General features: G+C 45.4%; 1 protein-coding gene across 1 annotated transcript in view; it reads right to left on the reverse strand.

Moving 5' to 3' along the window:
* Nucleotides 1-15,338, reverse strand: part of ACSF2 (acyl-CoA synthetase family member 2) — a 75,323-nt gene extending 59,985 nt beyond the window's left edge. The window contains exon 1 of the mRNA XM_069951679.1: nucleotides 15,196-15,338. Within this exon, the coding sequence (XP_069807780.1) occupies nucleotides 15,196-15,287 (92 nt within the window). The 5' untranslated portion in view covers nucleotides 15,288-15,338. The remainder of the gene's footprint in view (nucleotides 1-15,195) is intronic.
* Nucleotides 15,339-22,468: the final 7,130 nt, after the last annotated feature.

The raw sequence follows: 22,468 nt of genomic DNA on the forward strand, positions 1-22,468 counted from the left end.
GTAATAGAAGACAACGATCAGCCAACATGAACAATGTCATGTTGAAAGACAACTTAGATAGCAATGATCTGCTGCCGTAGCTCCATGGAACAGGAGCAGCAGCAGCAGCAGACCGCTGCTATCTTCTATGGGCTGCCTGGACAATCTAGCGATCACCCGGGCAGCCCCCCGCAGCTGACAGCGCTTGTTTGCTCCTCAACATCATCCTGTGTAATAGGGGCTTTAGAGTTTGGCCTGACATTACTATACATGTGCACAGATGCTATGATTGGTTTATCATTTGAGGTCATTTTTTTTTTTAACATTTCTGTAATCAGATTTATTGTATTTTATCATGTCTATTGAGTTATTATGTTAATAAAATAGAATCAAAGCACTATAGACATACGGCACTACCGGAAGGAGGGAATAACCGCACTGTAAGGACACGTACTTGGTCCCAATCCAGCTCGTAGTGCTCAATCGACGCAAACACTCTTCATATAATACTGTCCATAGAAAACGGAATGTCGAGGCACTCACCACAGCTTCTTATTAAAATCGCTTGCTTTATTCACATGAAACACAGATACATAGATGCAGATGGGTGAACACGTGTTTCACGTGCCTAGCTCGCATGCTTCCTCTCGGCCCTGCCTCGACATTCCATTTTCTATGGACAGTGTTAATAAAATAGAACTATTCTTAAGAAACTATGCCTATAGTGCTTTTTTGGATACCTGTGTCATAGTGGGTGCTTTTTTATATATAAGATAGGTAAACAATTACGGTTATTGATTTCGTGATATACATTACATTATCAGGAATTCGTTTACCTCTAGCCTTTCTTGTTTACCTATCCCACATAGAAGAATCCCTGCCTAGGGCCATTGTCATAATTAATATGTTTGGAGACTTCTCTGCGACTAAAAAGTTGGTCTAAATAGTCTCTCATGGTCTAAAGGAATTTCACGGCCTAAAGGTAGTTCACAAGTTCAAATACAAAGGAATCATTAGAGAACCCAGTATATCCTTTAATGAGAAAATTTGCCATTAACAATTTTCTTTAAATAGAAAGACCCCTCCCCATTCACTACCCTACCTGACCCTTCCACACACACTACCTCACCTGACCCCCATCCCTCCCTATTCACTACCCTACCTGACCCTTCCACACACACTACCTCACCTGACTCCCATCCCTCCCTATTCACTACCCTACCTGACCCTTCCACACACTACAACCCCACCTGACCCCATTCCTTCCCATACACTACCCTACCTGACCCTTCCAAATAACTACCCCACGTGACCCCTATCTCTCCCCATACATCACCCTACCTGACCCTAACACACACACACACACACACACATATACAACCCCACCATCCCTCCCCATACACTACCCCACCTGACCATTCCACACAAACACACACTACCCCACCCGACTCCCAGCCCCCCACACTACCTTACCTGACCCCCATCCCCACACACACTACCCCACCTGATCCCATCCCCACACACACACTACTCCCCAGACTTATCCCCCGACCCCCATCCCTCCCCACAAACATTAACAATATGCAGAATGCGGGCTGTGGCCACTGGAGACAGGAGCAAGACAGGGCTGGAGGCAGGAGCAAGACGGAGCTTAAGCGTTGCACCGCTGCGGCCGGCCGTACGCAGCTACTGTGTCAGGTGACGTCACAGTAGCTGCGTCCGGCCACGTGTCAGCGACTATGGCTATGTGTGTCGATGCTGACATGCGTATCATGGGTTCACCATCACGGATCTAGACAATACATTTGCTTCAAGGAGGTGAGTAGTAGTAAGTGAAGTAAATATGGAAACATTTTCCTATAATTAGATTTATATTAAGAAGTCTGTTCTCTTCACTTGTGCTACTGATTTATGGAATGTTGTTTATAATCAGAGGTGAAAGACATCCAGATCTCATTGCTGAGGGTCTGTATATTGATATCAGTATGTTTCTAGGAAGCAGGGCAGTGTATTTTTAGATTCTCCATGAAAAGGATTAGGTTTTCTGTCTCCTTTTATGCTTACAACATATTTTACATTCTTACAACTATATAAAAGGAACTCCAACAGAAAATTCAAATAACGCTATTGCAGCATATTCCAAAAATTAAAGCTTTTCTCTCTGTATCAGACGTCAGTTTGGCCAACAGAGTTCCATAGCAATAGTGATGACATCTCTCTAGGATACCATCAATATGTGATCAGCACCCTCATTCTTATGCAGTGCAGTGAATGTTACATGTAGAGATGTCACATCATCAGCTGCTCAGCCGTGATTGGCTGATGACGCGCTGGAGGAGGGCCGGCATGAGGGAGGGCTGGAGCAGTCAGGCCGGCCTCCTGAAGATGACATGATCGTCCCAAGATGACTCCATGGGGGGACAGTGATTCCGTAAGTATAGTGCATCACACTTCCGGGTCCGCTGTCGGGGGGGGGGGGGGGGAGGGGGGTTTTTGGGGATTTATTGGGGAAGGGTCCCATTCACTTAAATAACACACAATACAATGTTGTAAAACTTTGTAATGTATGTTATTCAGTGAAAAAATCCTTTAGACCGCACTACCCCTTTAATTCTGTGCTGCTCTGCTACGAGTCCTGGGTAAAGCTGGATCCAGCCCAGGGAAATTTCCGTATTTTGTTTCTTCTGAAAAAAATACGCAATAGAATGCTAATGCTATTCAATATTCACTATTATTATTTATTTATTTATTTATAAAGCGTCCTTAATTCCAGAGTGCTATACAACCGATAGGAGTAACAAACAGGAACAATACAAAATCAAAAACACATTACATGAAGGCAAATGGCAGACTGGTACATTGGGGATGAGGACCCTGCCCACGAGGGCTTACAATCTCTTCATTTACAATCTCTATTATATTTCAATTTAATTACAGGTTAGTCTGATTTTGTTCTTGGAGCCATTAATCATGCCTGGCATAGTTTTTTTTTTTGGAGAAAAAAAGGTTCAATCTCCGGAGGCGACAAGCCTTCTTTACCATGAGAACTGTGAATCTGTGGAACAGTCTACCACAGGATCTGGTTACAGCAAAAACAGTAGAGGGCTTCAAAACAGGGCTAGACAAGTTCTTAGACCAAAATAATATAGATGCATATGTATAGAACCTATCACCCCTCCCCCTTCCCTGTATCCATCCCCTCCTTGGTTGAACTTGATGGACATGTGTCTTTTTTCAACCGTATTAACTATGTAACTATGTAACTATGTAAAATTATGTTCAAATTGGAGGAATTCCGCGTCTGAGCTCTCTGCTGCGGAATGCCATCTGCCTCAGTGTCCCACAGTATGTCTACAGGAGGGCTTGCACGCCTCCGCTCTCGCCGTTCTCTGGGCAAAGAATTTACATGTCAATTCTTTGAGCAGAGAGCGACGGGAGCAGGGCATGTAAGCACTCCCAAAGAGACAGAATCCGTAGCAAGTTATCTGCTTGATTTCTGTAGTGTGCAAGGGCCCTAAGGCTCCTAATATAAGTCTATGGAGCCCAACTCACAGGCTAAGGACCACCTGGAAAACACTGATACAGACATAGACTGTATACATGAATTCCATGGCTGTATCCATCATGAAGCTAGTACATCAGTAACTCTTTCGGCCATCATCTATATTAGTGTACTATAAAGGCCCTATTACACTAATTGATTATCGGCCGTATTTGGCCGATTAGCAGCCCTTACGACCGATAATGTCTTTCAACATGTTGAAAGACAAACGAGAAGCTAAAATTATTATGTTAATTTGTTTTCCCTAAGACCCATTGGCATCACAACATATGGGGTAAATTCGCCCCTGCGAGCCCCTGGGACGAAGGAATATTTAATGAAAAAATAACAATTAAATTTTAATCCCCTCCTCCATGAGGTATAAATAGGCTCCACCTCCCCCTAGACCTCAGTCTAATTATAAAGAAACATAAAACACAGGGAGGGAGTCTTGTGATGCCAATGGGTCTTAGGGAAAACAAATTAACATAATAATTTTAGCTTCCCTTACGTCCCATTGGCATCACAACATATGGGGAATTAGCAAGCATTATCCCCAATGGGCGGGTTATTTATTACGTCCGCATTAAGAACAGATCTTGCAAAGGTTGCTCTTGACAAGAAAGAAGTATCCAGCCTGAAATATCTCACAAAGGTAGTCAAAGACGACCAGGTAGCTGCCTGGCATATGTCCTCAAGTGGCACAGCGGCACGCTCTGCCCAAGTGGAGGCCACAGCTCTAGTAGAGTGAGCCCTGGTAAATTCTGGTGGATCCAGATCAGCAGAGGAGTAACATAAGGCAATGGAGTCACAGATCCATCTGGATATTGAAGGTTTTGAAGCCTTTCTCCCCTTGTTCTTTCCTGTGAAAGGGATAAAGAAATTCTCGTCTTTACGAAAATCACCTACTCTATGTAGATAGATCTTGATAGCTCTGGATACGTCCAATAAAGAAAGATCCAAGTCTTCTTTAGATGATCCAGTAGGAGAAAATACAGGCAATACTATTGGCTGGTTGATGTTGGCAAATGAAGTCACCATAGGCAGGAATCCTGGAAGGAACCTAAGGATAACTTTGTCTTGGGAAAAAATCACGTATGGAGGTGCGGAGCCAAGGGCTTGAAGTTCTCCAACTCTCTTAGCAGAGGTAATGGCTAGTAAAAGAGAAACTTTCAATGTTAACTTGAAGTCTACTTACTCCCAAGGCTTAAAGGGAGGAAGACACAGGCGTCTCAACACAAAGGATAAGTCCCATGGGTCTACCTGCTTTACCAGGTTAGGCCTAGTCTAGCCTTAACAAAATTCTTTACCTCCCAAGATCTGAAAGAAACGTGAGTTTAGGTGTGCAGAGAGGGCTGCTATCTGCACCTTGATGGAACTAGGTTTTAATCCTTTATAGAAGCCTTCCTGTAAAAACTCCAATGACTGTGGAGTAGAAGGTTTAAGTCCATCAATACTCCTGCTTGCACACCAATCTTGAAAATCTTCCAAATCCGTGCATAAGATTTATTTGTAGTGCAACTACGAGCGTGAGAAAGAGTATACTATACCTTCTCAGAAAAACTAGAGTCTAATACAGTCCTCTCAGTCTCCGAGCTGTCAAGCTGAGGCTGGAAAGATTCCTGCACAGATGTTGACCCTGGAATATTAGATCCGGATGCAGAGGTAATCTCCAAAATTCCCCTCTGCTCATATTCATGGGCAGGGTGAACCATGACCCCTTCGGCCAGAAGGGAGTTATTATTATTACTGACGACTGATCTAGACTGATCTTCGTCAAACTGTGGGAATCATGGCTATGGTAGGAAAGATATACGCCAGCTGGTATGTCCATGGTATTGTCATTGAGTCCACTACCGTGGCATTGTCTGCCCTGTAAAGGGAGCAGAAATTCCTCAGTTTTGGCATTGCTTGCTGATGCCATGAGGTCTCTCTGAGGAAGCCCCCACCTCTGGGTTAACTGAATAAACACTCTCCTTGAGAGAGACTATTCCCCCGGTAATGTCAGGCCTTGACTCAGTCAATCCGCCAATATATTGTCGACACCCCTGATATGAATCGCAGAGAGTCTGGTTATTCTGGTTTCTGCCCAACAGAAAAATCTTCTCTACTTCCCTGAGGAGAGAAGGGGATCTGGTACCTCCCTGTTTAGGTACGCCACACAGGTCATGTCGTTCATCCGGATTCTGACTGCTCTCTGTAAAATAGGAGGAGAAAAATGAAGAAGAGCTAGGTAAATCGCTCTAAGCTCCCTCACGTTGGAGGGCAGAGCGGATTCCTGTTGACTCCAAGATCCTGCAGTCGTGATGACTGTCAGATGAGCTCCCCAACCTGTTCCTGAAGCATCTGTCGTGATGGTTATCCAGTGTGGTTCTGAAAATAAAACTCCATGTTTGACTTGTCTCCACCACATTAGAGAATGTCTTGTTTGAGTCGATAGAACATGCATCGCATCCAAGTCCTTCAGTCTTCGGTTCCATACTGTTAGTGCTTCTCTCTGAAGAAATCTCATGTGCCATAACGCCCATGGCACCGCGTCCGCAGCTGAGGCAAGGAGCCCTAGAAAGCGCATTTATGTTCTTATGGATACCTGACGAGGAGGAATTAGGAATTAAGTCTGATTTCTCTATGTTGATAAGCCAACCTAATTGTTGAAGTATGTCCTGGACATAGTTCAACTGAACTCTCAGAAGATCCTGAGTCTGAGTCATAATCAACCAATCATCCAGGTAAGGGATAACTTTATCCCCTGTAAACGGAAGCGAACCATCATGGTGACACTACCTTTGTGAAAACAAAGGGTGCGGAGGTATTCCGGATGGAAGGACTTTGAATTGTAAGTGTCTTACCTTCCCCTGGATTTGGATGGCGAAGGCTTTCCTGTGAGCCTTCAGAATCGGTACATGAAGATATGCATCCGGTAGATCTATGGTGACCATAAAATCTCCCTCCTGGAGGATAGATTTTACCGATCTTATGTTCTCCATGTGGAACGTCTTCTTTACGATGCACCTGTTGAGATATCGCAAATCTATAATAAGCCTCCAATTTCCGGATGGCTTCAGCACTAGTAACACTGGGGAGTAAACTCCCTGACCGATCTCTGATAGAGGAACATCCTCTAGAGCCTCAATGGAAAGGAGGTAAAGAATTTCTGTCTCTAGGACTAAGTGTCTTTCTGGCTTAAGATTTCTTGACAGAAGAAATCTTGGAGGAGGAAGAGATGATAAATGAAGGACATAACCATTTTGAATAATATTTAACACCCAGTGATCTTTTCTTAATTCTTCCCAGGCAGGGAGAAACAAACTCAGACGTGTTCCCACTGGACAGCTTCTGCGTCAGAAATCTGGTTTCTTGTTGGTGTCCTTATTCTGCTGCTTCCCAGAACCTCTTCTGGAATAGTTTCTTCCTCGACCTCTGTACTGGTATCTCCCTTTGCCTCGCTGAGGAGATTTTGCTCTGCGAAAGGAATCACCGCTCTTATAGGACAATGGTAGGGACTTCCCCTCCTTGTCAGACAATTCCTCCATTAATTTATCCAGCTCAGAGCCAAACAGCCTACCTGGCTGGAACTCCATATTACAGAGCTGAATTTTGGAGTTAGCATCTCCAACCCAGGGTTTTAACCATAGCGCCCTTCGGCAGCGGTTGAGAGCGTACTAGTTTTTTTACGCTAACCTGGTTCCCTGAGATGCATCATCGCAGAGGAAGTCAATGGCCATAATGACCTTTTTTAAGGAGCGAAGGACCTTGTCCCTGCTAGCTCTAGCTTCCAAATTTTCCTGGACCTTGGTCAGCCATCTTCTTAGGCTTCTAGAAACCTCAAAAGAAGAAATGGAGACTGCCCCTTGGGCTGCCGCTGCCGTATATGATCTCTTGAGGGCTACCTCCACCCTTCTATCCATCGGATCCTTAAGATTGGATCCGTCCTCCGCAGGCAGCACAGTACATTTTGACAGTTTGGCTATGGCCAGGTCCACCTTTGGAGGCTCAATCCAGTCCTTACATTGTTCTTCCTTGAGAACATATAAGGTCTTAAACCTCTTGCTCAAACCCGGAGCCTTTTCCGGTTCCTTGCCGCCTGTAACATAGACAATGAAGTCTTACCCACAGAAAAAGCTCTAGGCTTTTTTGAGGAGGACCAATCCTATCCTCTTCTATTTCCTCAGGGTGTATTTCAGCTTGCACAGCTTAGCAGAGCTTGTGAATTCTATCAGCTGTGAAATACCCCCTGAATAATTCTTTCTCATCTTCAGAAGTAGAAGAGGTTTCAGAAGAAGATGATGAGTTAACTTCATCAATCACAGTAAAACTGAAAATGACCATAATCCTACAGCCATAAAGTAATATACTCAAAGGCTGGGAGTAGAGAGAGAAATACTCCATTTGGTCTTTAACTTAGGACACGGGCGGCGATTCTCATTAGCCGCTAAAGTCTTTTGCACATAGTCCTTGACCCATACAGCTACATCCTGAACATCAGGCTCCTCATAGTTTTAGGTCTGTATGAAGGACAGCGTACTTAGGCATTATAAATATTTTTAGGCATTCATAAATATTTTTATGAAAGAAAGGATGAATCTTATCTGGAAAAAATGATCCTCCTACGGTATCCATAGCCGTCAGGTAGTGGAGTCTCACACTCGGCACATGAAGTGCTTCTTTAGAAGGTCTTTTACCAGCAGCAGGACTGGTCTCCATTTCAGACATCTGCAAATAATCAATGTATTACAATACATATAAACCACTAGCCTGGCTAGAGTGATATCGGAAAGAGACACTAGGTGGCAGCAACACTTACTTTTAAGTATATAGAAGAGAGATCACAGCACTTTGCACTCAGATGTATTCTATTAGATCCAAATGAGCCACAGAAAATCCTTCCAGAGGAAGACAGCCAGACCCAGAGGTAGCAACAGCTTACCTTCTGCCTTGAACACACAGCTAATCCGGCATGCAGAGAGCGCGCGCCGCTGCCGGCCCCCGGAAGTTACATGACGCTGATGCCGCAGTGCTGAGACGCACGCACCGCCGATGCGTTCCACAGTCGAATGCAACTGGAAGAAAAGCCAGCGGCTCGGGTGACACGCAGAGTGCGTTCCAAGACGCACTAGGTAAGAAAAACTTAAAAGCTAAGACCTGCAGAAGCAAATATCAGGATACTACCTGGACACCGGCTCCAGCGGCATCCCAGCAATCATTACCTGGAGAGAAAACCTGAATGCAACAGGTTAACAAAGCATAAAAACGGAGGAGGGACAAAGTCCCCTAGGGCTAACAGCAACGAAGTAAAAAAAGACTGAGGTCTAGGGGGAGGTGGAGCCTATTTATACCTCCTGGAGGAGGGGATTAAAATTTAATTGTTATTTTTTCATTAAATATTCCTTCGTCCCAGGGGCTCGCAGGGGCGAATTTACCCCATATGTTGTGATGCCAATGGGACGTAAGGGAAACATAGCAGTGATCTCCTGCTGTCACTCCATGTAACAGGAGCGGAGACAGCAGACCGACACTTTCCTATGGGCTCCCCCCGCAGCTCCATGCTCCCCCTCCGCACTTACCCGATCGCTGTTGGTGTGTGTAATAGAACCGGCATCGAGCGGAGAGCAAGCAGCAAAACAGCACACTGATTGGCTGAGCGGGACATCAGAATGCCGGGAGCTACAGAAGCAAGCCGGAGTGTGGACCGGTAATGTATTCACCAGGCCGCTGCGAGTTAAGGGGGATGGTGTTTACATACTTACAGCAGGATAAAAATTATGCTGCGGGAGTCCATTATTTGTGAACCCACCCTAAAGGGGCTGCGGTCTCCTCACTTTTTACCAACAAAACTAACCAAAGGGCCTGATTCCTGATGATGCTTCGGGTGGAGCAAAACTAGTTCTTAGGCGGTGTTCTCATTATTTAAGAATGCTATAACATAGATGAGTAAAAATGACAGGATAGTCTGCAGCTACCTGATAGAAGGCTTACTAATAGATACTGCGTCACTGGGTGGTGACTGGGATTAGTGTGACACATATTACATCCAATACTCTCATCTATGGATATAGAGGTCTTTTAAGTTTTCTATACGCAAAAAGCTAAATTTTAATAGTTTGATTAAAGGTTATTTTATTAATGAAGATGGGTTAGTTGGCTGTTTGCGCCTGTTGGTTGTAGCTCACTTTTTACCAGGCACCAGTTCATACTTTGGGTAATGGTTGTGTGTGGTGTTGCAGCTCTCTCACATGTCAAAAATTAATTTCCGTGAGAGGTACATTAAGTGCAAAGACCTTTATGCTTTTCTTGTCTAGCTTCTTTATATCACACTTACATTTCACATTGCTACAGTAAAGCACATGTAAAATATGTTTATTGCTGCAATTCACAACTGAAATGGGAATATTCAACAAAGCAAACAAAGGTAAACTTGGACAATGTCTTCATTGTGTCCTCTAAGCTTTATACTAGTACTATCTGTAAATTACTTGGGGACATCATTTTTGGGGTATGGCCAAATGGAAGAGAAAAGCTGCAATCCACAGCATATTGATGGGTAAATCAGAAGAGGCGAAACAGCGTCACGTTGTGCATATTTTGGTTCGGATTTGTTGCAGGATTCCCATTATGGACTGTGGACTGATATATGTTAACCCTTTGAAGACCCAGCCCAAAATGACCCAGTGGACCTCGCCAATTTTCATTTTTGAGTTTTCGTTTAGGGGTTAATGTTTAAAAAAATAATATATATAAAATCTGTAGCTTGCTGCAGATTTGGGAAGTATCCACAAAGCTGAAGTGTATCCAGAGTATGTTGGCATGCTGCAGATTGGAAATCCACACCACCATTCAATTTTGTCTGCAGCGTGTAGACCAGAGTTCTACAAATCCTATCCACTTTGCTGCTCCTGTAAAACATTGTGGATTTAACACATATAAATATAATTCTTAGCCTAACTATTAAAGCAGTTATCCAGGATTCTTTCTTGCAAAAAGCCGCACCACTCCTGTCTTTGTGTGTGGTATTACAGGTGTGGTATTACAGTTCAGCTTGTTCACTTCCAATGGAACTGAGCTGCAATACCACACTGCAGGCACCTGGAGCAGAGATCAGCCAGTTGACAAGCCAACGGCGGAAGCGCTTTGCTTTCATAATACTGTAGATAAATGTGGCACAAGTCACATAAAACAGTTACTTAGCACAAGTTACACCAGAATTCTTGTGCATTTGCAATAATAAATCAGCCTTAGTATCTGTATCTTGAATCCTTTACTAGTAGAAGTAAATACAGTGTTGCCTTGGATTACGAGAATGATTCGTTCAGGGACCGTGCTTGTAATCCAAATCCACTCTTAAACCAAAGCAAATTTTCTATAAGAAATCACTGATATGCAGACAATTGGTTCCACACCAAAAAAATGTGGTATTAATCTGAATAACATATAGAACAGATGAAACAAACATTCAGAAACAGCAGAATGTGTGATATTATAAGTTACTATACAGTAATGGAGAGGATGGGAAACACAAGGGCGGACAGAGACTGCAGGGAGTATGAAGGAATGAGCAGGGCAGATAGGGCACATACATGCAGCACTCTCTGTCCTGGGAGAGAGGGGTTACAGCTACTAAGAGATTACCTCCACAGTCCTGTCCCTTGATGCAAGCCCCAGCCTGAAGTGGATCTGCTATGATTTGGAAGGTGAGGGAGACTTCCTGGGTCAGAGTATATTGCTGTAGACCCCACTATGCTAACCATGCCCCTCCCCCATTTCTGCTCCCACCCAGTACAAGGAGCTCTTAAACCAAAGCAATGCTCTTAAACAAAGTCACAATTTTTAAAAACTGTGAGCTCTTAACCAACCAAGTTACTCTTAAACCAAGGTACCACTGTATAATCACTTATGTAACCATACTACTGGAGCAGAAATTGACTGAATTCCTATGCTCACTATTACCTTCATGGTGTCAAGGAGAGCCAAGAAAGTCTCCATAAAATCTTCTCTCTTATCTTACCAGCATGCGTAGACAACAACCCAGTAAAATGCATAAAGTCATGCCCACTTTTATGGCCAACGCATTTATAGCAGAAATAAACACAGTACTACTACTAAGAAAAGGGGGGGGGGGAGGGCAGAACTCATGCTGGCAGGAGCAGAGGTTCCGTTGGTGCATATCAATGTCTACTGCCAATATAGCGGGTGACATAATCACAGAACTTTTAGATGCGTATCACGTTTCTAAGCAACAACCTAATCGTATTTGTTCCATGGCTTATCAAACAGCACATGTAAAACTATTCACTGGGGCATAAAAGGAATTCCCCAATGAATAATTACAATGGAAAGCTCCAGGTTCTTTGCTCTTCTCATGGCAATGGTCTAACCCTTCCAAGCTGCCCAGTAGGGCACAATGCAATCTATAATTTTACAATATCAATGTTTTCAAAGGAAATAGGCAACTATTTGTGTACATTTTACACACGGTCATACCTTTAGCAAGTTCTGAGGTTACATGAGGGCACCCGAGCCCGCTATCCCATGCGAGGAGACCAGTTACAGACATTGCACTGGGGCCAGGTGTATACATTTATCTCTAATGACAATCATTCATTTCTAAAGGAGTGATAACAGAGAATTAAAGGGGGTTCTCTTGTGGAATGTTATGGCTACACTGACACTTGTAAGGCTAGATCCACACACTGCATCAGAGGCTCCATAGCAGAGTTAAAGAAATTACCATCAAACGCTATTAACCCCTTAACAACTGCCAATACGGCTTTTTACAGTAGCCTGGTGGTTGTCACACAAAGTGCTGACTCAGGAGCTAAACCTGTACTATATGCAGTGAGTGTCTGCTGTATGTTAAAGCTCGAAAAACATACATAAAATTGGAGGCTCTACCAATAAATCACATATGTTAGGGGTGCCTCTCTGTGTCTAAGCACTCTGTGCTGTATGTTAAAGCTGACACCTGTCCACAATTACCAGGAGCAGGTTTCAGCCCGCTTCTGGTAATTTAACCCTGTGCATTCCGCAATCGATAATGATCTCAGCATGCACAGTGTAACCTGACAGGTACCGGACCTGTTAGGGCTCAGATCAGATCGGCCCCTGCAGCAAAGAATGGAGGTGCCGATCGGTTGACATCACGCTGTAAGTATGTAAGTTAACCCCCCAGCGGCCAGAGCATACATCACCTCCTCCCGCTCCAGCTTGTTTTGGGGGGTCCTAGCATCTGCTGGTCCCACTCAGCCAATCAGTGCGCTGCCCCGCCGCAGCCACTAATTGACTGAGCAGAACGTCCTGCCGAGAACCCCCGAAGTGGAGAGGAGGTGATGTCTGCTCCGGCCGCCGGGGGGTTAACTTACATACATGCAGCAGGATGTCAATCCGGCTGCAAGTATGTATTCTTATAGGGATGCAAGGACACTGAATCCGCAGTGGATTTCGCGTGAAATCCGCTGCGGATCCGGTGTGTGTGAAGGCATCCTAACTCTCCACGCTCCCAGTCTTCTCCTGTGCTCTGCATGCCGGTCTCTGAGTGGACGCGGCAGTCCCGGACAGTGATTTAGCTGACAGGTGACTCAGCCAATCAGTGGCCACGGCGGTCCACGACAGTGAGAGGCCGAGCGGCCTGACAGCTCAGACATGCTGCTCTAAAGTTATAGCTGCGGGACTGGGAAGTATACAGAGAGCAGGAGAAGACCGGGAGCATGGACAGGTAATGTATTAACTGTTTGGCAAGGGCTGCACACACATCATTAACGATGTCCGTGCAGCCCTTGCTATTCCATTATCAGGCCATGTAATAGGCCCAGTAAAGAAGCACCGATCTAGCAAATTGGTGCTCATTTACAATATTGATCGGGCCACTGGCTGTATCTATTTTTTTCAGGACTGCATCCAACTTCTGCAGCCACTGCTGCCCAAATACTGCACGCTCGGGTTCAGATGGACCCTAGCGTACTCAATATTCGCTCCTCTATAATGATATAAGGATGAAACCACACAATCTGTCACACAACCAATCATCACATGATTTTGCCAGTAAATTCGCACACTGATTATTTGCTGCAATCTATCCAACAGCTTGTGTGTTTTATATGAGAAAAAAAAAGTATATGTCCACATACATCAAGGTGTACAAAAAACTACATGAAACAATACAACACTGTGAGTTCAGGGAATGGATGGCATATAGTCACTAGTAGACTATATTTCATCCACTAATCTCAAAGGACCTGCCAGACACATTCTCTATGGCAAGTGTTCTCGGAAAATGTGACATGAATTGGCCTTTACATGACCTGATGTCACCCACGATCTGTAGTGCTGACCGATCGCCCATCATCCAAAATAGAAAACAAAAAAAGGTGTGTGTGTGTCACAGTGTGTGTGTGTGTGTGTGTGTGTGCGTGTGTGTGTGTGTAGGAGAAGGGGTTGGATGTTTAGCGGTTTTTGCTAATCTCAGTCAATGTTCTTAATTTCCCCTGTAGGGGTTACTTGAGTGACAAAAATATATTCCCTTTCCTCGCTCCCCGGCAGCGCACTGCCGCATCTGAGCCCAATACCTTGGCGGGCTGCGGCGCTGGGACGGTACCATATTGTGACCACGTGTGGGCAAATCCTTGTATAATTCATGTGCAACAACATTGAGGCCCCCTTCACACTTTTTGAGACCTCCTGATCAGTAAAAACACATTGGTACATTTTTGAAGAGGGGGCGTGGTTTAAGTTAGCTACTTCTTTAACCAGATTTGTTGTATGTTTTTTTTTTTTTTTAATTTTGTGCAAAAACTCCTGTCAGACCCTGGTGTAGATTTTTAGCCAAAAAAATTGCTAAAAAAACAAAAAATGTGCAGACTCCTGTGCACCTAGTGATACATTTTGAGCAAGGTCTGTGCGTTTTTGCACAGTAAAAAGTGCACACACAAAAAAAAAATTCCATAAATAATCAAAAGGCCCCTAAATGTACACTGGCCATCACATGCAGCAATCTCGATATAGTACGACTTCTATGTTTCAGCTTGACCCCTTTAAATAGCTGAGAAAGCTCAGCAAGAAGTGAGCCTCCAGGAGGTGAGGAGTAATACATTTCCTGCCCCTTGGATAACCTCTTTACTACTCCTAACAATCCCACTGATCAGCTAACTGAAGCAATTGCTGCCACTTACCAGTGCCAGCGCCACACACTTCATAGTAGCTACAGGGTGTACAGCACTACTCCATGGGGCACCGCAGCCAATGGAAGATCACTGTGGGACCTACTTACTGTTGTAAAGTAGGGATTATCCAAACTGAAGAGCCCCTTTAAAAGTGGAGAGCCCCTTTAAGAGCCATAGTAATTGAGCTCCAGAGCTGGCTGTCTACAACCCTGGTGACATTAGTAGAATGAAGACTTTCCCCCATACACCAGGTCATTCACATTCACTGTCCGTCTTCTGCAGACACCACTATAGGCAGATTCCAGACTGTTCTATAGGGTGAAGCTACTCCAGTTGTGTGCCAGCTGTTCCATCCAGTGCCAGCTGTTCACCCCTACCCATCGCTACACTCCCTGGTGCCTGTGCATACAGATGTATAGAATTCTAACTAAACACCACAACAAGCGGGAAGCAGTAAGTGATAGTAAAGGAGAACTCTGCGCATCCAACTCCGCGAGCCTTAATGGATTGCTATGCCCTTACCTTCCCTGGTGCACTCCCCGACACCACACCCTCTTCACCCCAACACTCAGAACCTTGCGGGACAACATCTGCACCAACCCAGCGAGCGCCATGAGCCCCGTACACCGAGCACAACACCGTATCCGCTGAGAAACCGCCCGCCGCTGCCCTTAGGACCTTTAATTTGGCCACGCCCACAACCAACGCCCCGCCCCGCGGGAGTTGTTTTGGTGGATTCTATATCGCGAATATTTGAATAATCCCGCCCACCTCCTGAGTTTACCTTACTGTTTGTGGGCAGTTAGGGACCGTCTCGAAAACTCTTACCCGATGATCTAATGGAGGTTCACAGATGCGGGCAGCGAGCCAGGCTACAGGCAGGCATAAATACGGTAACCTAAGATTGTGTACTTGATGGAGTAGTGATCTCAGAACATACAGGGACTTACTATATTCTCCTTATATCTCCAAAATAACTGTTCAACCCTCTGAATATACTAAATATCTATGTTCTTCATAGGTTGAAACTTTGTTTCACATGATTTCTGAATTACCAGAAGTTCCCTGCAGGCTGGTGTATATACATACAATAAGGCTAAGTTAACACAGCGTTTTTGCAATCCATTTTTTTACATCCGTTTTTTTCCTTTTGTGTGCATCCGTTTTGATCCGTTTTTCCATTGACTTCCATTGTAAAAAAAAAAAAAAAAACGGATCCGTTTTTTGACTGACACAAAAACATAGCTGACACTCTTTTTGTGTCGTCAATGGAAGTCAATAGAAAAACGGATCAAAATGGATGCACAGAAATGCATCCGTTTTTTTCATCCATTTTTTGCAAAAAACGGATTGCAAAAACGCAGTGTGATCCTAGCCTAAGGGCCCTATTACAAGGGACGATTATCGTGCGAATAAAATAGTTATATCGTTCAAATTTAAACGATAATCGTTCTGTGTAATTGCAGGCAATGATCGGAAAATCGTTCGTATTTCGTTGACCGTTGATTTAGATCTGAACCTAAACTTATTGTTGATCGTTCGCTAATCGTTCTCTGTAATTCCACGTTCGTTTGCTCAAGTTCCCCATTTGTTCACTAATCGTTCAGTGTAATTGCACATTGTTCATTGTTTTGCTGGGATCAGAAGGAATAAACGATCACAGTAACGATCACAATAACGATTATCATATCATAACTAACGACCATCGTCACAGGTACGGCTTGGCTGCACAATTAATCATGCCTTGTAAAGACACTGTGAGTGCTGATCTCAGGCCGTGGAAAATGACCCAAACATACAATCCACCAGAGGTGGCAGCAGCGAGAGTGTAAAACGTTGCATGTATAGTAACTACAATGAGGCACAAGAAAAGAAATACAGAGCAACCATCTTACAGTACCCATACTGGATTATACACAGATGAGTCTGCTGTCGCATGCCGACTCCTGCACCAAGCAGAACAGATACCAGGATACTGAAAATACTATTAAAGCGACTCTGTACCCACAATCTGGCCCTCCCCAAACCACTTGTACCTTCAGATAGCTGCTTTTAATTCAAGTTCTGTCCTTGGGTCCGTTCGGCAGGTGATGCAGTTATTGTCCTAAAAAACAACTTTTAAACTTGCAGGCCTGTGCCAAATGGGCGTGGCCTAGATTGTGTATGCATTAGGCTGGCACACCCTCTCTGTCCCTCCTTCCCACCCTCCTCATCATTAGGAATGCTCCAGGCAGATTGTCTCCTATTCCCCACCTGTGTCAGCCCGGCACATGGGCTGGATCGTTAAGACCTGTGCAATGTTCAGCATGGAGAAAATGTTCCAGTAGCATTCCTAAAGATGGAGAGGGTGGGGAGAAGGGACAGAGGGGTGGTGCAAAGAAAGGGCACAGATACTCTAAGCCACGCCTGTAGGGCACGGGGCTGCAAGTAGGTCAATAACTGCATCACCTGCCGAACGGAGCCCAGGACAGATCTTGGATTTAAAGCAGCTATCCGAAGGTACAAATGGTTTGGGGGGTCAGATTGTGGGTACAGGGTCGCTTTAATAAACTTATGTTGCTGTAGAAAATGTTTGGTTTCTTACTGGATTATAGACCCAAACTTGCATAATATTCTATCATGTGGTGCAAGTTGGAGAAATTGTTATATTCACATGAATCCTGGGACATTATGGCCCCTTTCACACATCATTTCACACATGCAGACTCATTGATTTCTATGGCCCCGTACACACATCTGTAGGTGTTACCGATCCGCTTGGGGACATGATCTGTGCCGCAACAAAACGATTAAGCCATTGTGCGTCCGTGTCACCTATGTGACAGTGGGTCCCTGTAAATGAGGATTGTTACTGAAACACATTTGTAATCCTGTCCGCAGTTGCGGGTCCATAATTACAGGCAGGGTTACTGATGTGTGAATGAGACCTAAGGATGCAGTCACACATACAGGATCTGCTGCAGATATCAATGTAACTAAATGCATCAATCTGCAGCAGATCCTGTATGTGTGGATGCATCCTTGAATTAAAAAGTAATGTCTGTAAAATTTTCCTTGCGTCAACCACAAGTGTCTCTCTTTGGCGGTACAAAAAGTTGGGAGGTATGTAATGCTATAAGAGCTCACATAATACACTACTCTTACAGTGCTATATAATGCTTGGTTTTAGCTTGTTTCTAGGACTCCTGTAATTAAAAGGCACCTCCTAAGAGCATAACGCCTTGGCGATTGTCCTGTTTGTCACCCAAAGTGTTTGGGTAAAAATAATTAGACAGGTAGGTGTGTGTGTGTGGGGGTGGGGGGAGGGGCATTATCCTTGTTAGGTTCCTTTTACGCACACAGACAATAATCGGGAGTTGGCTTGGTCTTCAGCTGATCGCTGCCCCTTTTACAAGTTTCTAGCGACGCTCCTGTCCGATAATCAGCCCGTGTAAGAGGACCATTAGTTTCTAGGGCACAGATGAGCCTCACTGGTTGGGACCTTCTGACCTATTATTTTTTTTTTTTGTATTTTTTTTATTAAAAAAGATTTCTAGGACTTATCAGTTGCTGTATGTCTGTATGTCTTGCACTTTCTAACACCAGTTGATTTGAAAGATCTTTTTTTTCTGAATTATCCCTTTAAAGCAGGGGTGGGGAACCTCCGGCCCGCGGGCCGCATCCGGCCCCTGAGACCTCCCGATGCGGCCCGCGGCCCGCAGCTCTCCTGTGATGCGCGCCGCTCTGGAGGAGGAAGAAGCCGGCATACACAGCATCCTCCGGTGTCTGTGACAGCTGCCGGATACAGGAGGATGCTGTCTATGCCGGCTTCTTCCCCACTAGAGCGGCGCGTGTCTTCAGTCTCCTGCGGGCCGCGCGATGACGTCATTTCATCGCACGCCGCCTGCAGGAGAGGACCGGCACAGAGGACCTGGGACAGAAGAGGACATGGGCAGCGTGGGAGCGGAGGAAAGGTGAGAGGGATGTTTATTTTTTTTTTTATTTGGGGCTTAACTAGGCTGCCAGGGACAAGACTGATGGGGGTGATAACTAGGCTGCCAGGGACAAGACTGATGGGGGTGATAACTAGGCCACCAGGGACATGCCTGATGGGGGTGATAACTAGGCTGCCAGGGACAAGACTGATGGGGGTGATAACTAGGCTACCAGGGACATGCCTGATGGGGGTGATAACTAGGCTACCAGGGACATGCCTGATGGGGGTGATAACTAGGCCACCAGGGACATGCCTGATGGGGGTGATAACTAGGCTACAAGGGACATGCCTGATGGGGGTGATAACTAGGCTGCCAGGGACATGCCTGATGGGGGGGATAACTAGGCTACCAGAGACATGCCTGATGGGGGGATAACTAGGCTACCAGGGAAATGTCTGAGGGGGGTGATAACTAGGCTACCAGGGACATGCCTGATGGGGGTGATAACTAGGCTGCCAGGGACAAGACTGATGGGGGTGATAACTAGGCTACCAGAGACATGCCTGATGGGGGTGATAACTAGGCTGCCAGGGACATGTCTGATGGGGGTGATAACTAGGCTACCAGGGAAATGCCTGATGGGGGTTAACTAGGCTACCAGGGACATGCCTGATGGGGGTGATAACTAGGCTACAAGGGACATGCCTGATAGGGGTGATAACTAGGCTACCAGGGACATGCCTGATGGGGGGGGATAACTAGACTACCAGAGACATGCCTGATGGAGGTGATAACTAGGCTGCCAGGGACATGCCTGATGGGGGGGATAACTAGGCTACCAGGGACATGCCTGATGGGGGGGATAACTAGGCTACTAGAGACATGCCTGATGGGGGTGATAACTAGGCTACCAGAGACATGCCTGATGGGGGTGATAACTAGGCTACCAGGGACATGCCTGATGGGGGTGATAACTAGGCTACTAGAGACATGCCTGATGGGGGTGATAACTAGGCTACCAGGGACATGCCTGATGGGGGTGATAACTAGGCTACTAGAGACATGCCTGATGGGGGTGATAACTAGGCTACCAGAGACATGCCTGATGGGGGTGATAACTAGGCTACCAGGGACATGCCTGATGGGGGTGATAACTAGGCTACCAGGGACATGCCTGATGGGGGGGATAACTAGACTACCAGAGACATGCCTGATGGGGGTGATAACTAGGCTACCAGGGACATGCCTGATAGGGGTGATAACTAGGCTACCAGGGACATGCCTGATGGGGGTGATAACTAGGCTACCAGGGACATGCCTGATGGGGGTGATAACTAGGCTACCAGGGACATGCCTGATGGGGGGGGGATAACTAGGCTACCAGAGACATGCCTGATGGGGGTGATAACTAGGCTACCAGGGACATGCCTGATGGGGGGGATAACTAGACTACCAGAGACATGCCTGATGGGGGTGATAACTAGGCTACCAGGGACATGCCTGATGGGGGTGATAACTAGGCTACCAGGGACATGCCTGATGGGGGTGATAACTAGGCTACCAGGGACATGCCTGATGGGGGTGATAACTAGGCTACCAGGGACATGCCTGATGGGGGTGATAACTAGGCTACCAGGGACATGCCTGATGGGGGTGATAACTAGGCTAGCAGGAACATGCCTGATGGGGGTAACTAGGCTACCAGAGGCATCACTGGGGGGGTTAACTAGGCTACCAGGGACATGACTTGGGGGTTAACTAGACTACAAGGGGCATCACTGGGGGTTAACTAAAATAGCAGGGGCACTGGGGGAACAATACTTTGCCTTGCCCCATGTGCTGCAAACCCACGTCTACTAACTGCCGCGCACAGTATGCGGCCCTCGAATGATTTTATTAATGCCCGACCGGCCCTCAACATGGAAAAGGTTCCCCACCCCTGCTTTAAAGTATAACTATCATTTGAAAAAATGTCTGACATGTCATCCTAGACTAGGCTATCCTCAGGCTAGTGGTGGATACTATCCTCAGTGGGGGCCCAACTCCCCACCATCCCATCAGTCAGATGTTAAAGGGGACTAGGGTGATTACTATTAGGATTGTCAATGCAAAGCACTGCAACATTGGCCTATTCACTTGAAGTGGGCTAAAATACTTTCATGTGGTACAAATATGCAGTGTATTTGCTTTATGCTTTTCTGGCTAGGCACGAAACATCTTCCACTGCTATGTTTGAAGTCAACACTTATGACAATGGTGTATTTATGTGCCCCGTATCTATAAATGTAGTTTTTCCAGTTTTACCAATCACTATACGCCTTGGTTAGGGTATGTTCACATTGAGGAATCCGGACGGATCACCAGCCGCGCGCATCTCCACCAGTGCCATAGACTCCATGCTATGGTCAGACGGATGAACAGGTTTATTCTTTGGACGGATGGCGGATTCCATAGCTCGCCCCCCCTCACCCCGCCCCCCACAGATTCATTCTTTGGACGGACAGCGTAATCTGCCTGACCATAGAATTAAGTCTATGGCACGGGTGGAGATGCGTGAGGCTGTGCGGAGAGGCCGCTCATTCTGAACATACCCTTACAGTTCCATACACACAATCAGACAATTTTTTTTTCTGGTGGTTGGGGGTAAAACTGACAAAATTTGACCATTTTAGAGAGAGACTCCAAAGGGCTATGCTTTTGGGCCTCAATTTGCAGAATTTGATGAACCTCACTGTTGGAGGAATGGGTAGTCCTTTAGTCCCTTGTCAAGCCCCTTTATGGCGCCACATCGGGCCATGTAAAAGGACTAGAGATGAGCGAACCTCAAGCATGATCGAGTCCATCCGAACCCGATCGTTTGGCATTTGATTAGCGGGGGATGCTGAAGTTTGATAAAGCTCTAAGGTTGTCTGGAAAACATGGATACAGCCAATGACTATGTCCATGTTTTCCACATAGCCTTAGGGCTTTATCCAACTTCAGCAGCCCACGCTAATCAAATGCTGAAAGTTCGGGTTCGGATGGACTCGAGCATGCTCCAGGTTCGCTCATCTCTAAAAAGGACCCCTGGTTGCATAAGAGACAGTTTTCTTCCATCTGGAGGAATGGTTGTTTGTCTACATTCCCTAAAGATCCCTGAGCAGATATCCCTGTAGTTGTGGCTTCCTGCCATGTGGGCTGGAACAGCAAATCTCTCTGAAATTCTTCTAGTGACTTATTTCTGTGACCAGGCTGTGAATGCATAAAAGTTCTAATTTGTGGTTTCATCAGCAAAACAAATATTTATTCAATCGTATTCATGTCCTTTACTGGCACAATGCCTTGAATAACTCATGTTTGCAGTATATAGTTTATATAAGTTAGCCATATGCTATTTCTTGCTTACTGTGTAAGCAGTAAACACATTGTAATTGTATAATTACATACATTAGCTAATAAAGTTAATAAATACTGTAAAACAAGGCTCCATCAAGTTCAACAGTGACACTATCACCTCCTGGCAGCCTACCGAGCTAGTGAGTATGCAAGGCTTGGATCTGTACAGTGATACAAGTGCTGATATATTCTTTTTTAATGCTAATCAGAGTCACCGCGGATTTCAGTCTGAAACCCACAGCATGAAATACATGTGAATGTACCCTAAGGCTACGTTCACACTACGTATATTTCAGTCAGTATATGTATATTTCAGTCAGTATATTTCAGTCAGTATTGCAACCAAAACCAGGAGTGGATTAAAAACACAGAAAGGATCTGTTCACACAATGTTGAAATTGAGTGGATGGCCGCCATTTAATGGCAAATATTTGCTGTTATTTTAGAACAACGGCCGTTATATTGAAATAATGGCAGTTATTTACTGTTATATGGCGGCCATC

The sequence above is a fragment of the Dendropsophus ebraccatus genome, chromosome 14 (assembly GCF_027789765.1).
Source record: "Dendropsophus ebraccatus isolate aDenEbr1 chromosome 14, aDenEbr1.pat, whole genome shotgun sequence".
Taxonomy (NCBI): domain Eukaryota; kingdom Metazoa; phylum Chordata; class Amphibia; order Anura; family Hylidae; genus Dendropsophus; species Dendropsophus ebraccatus.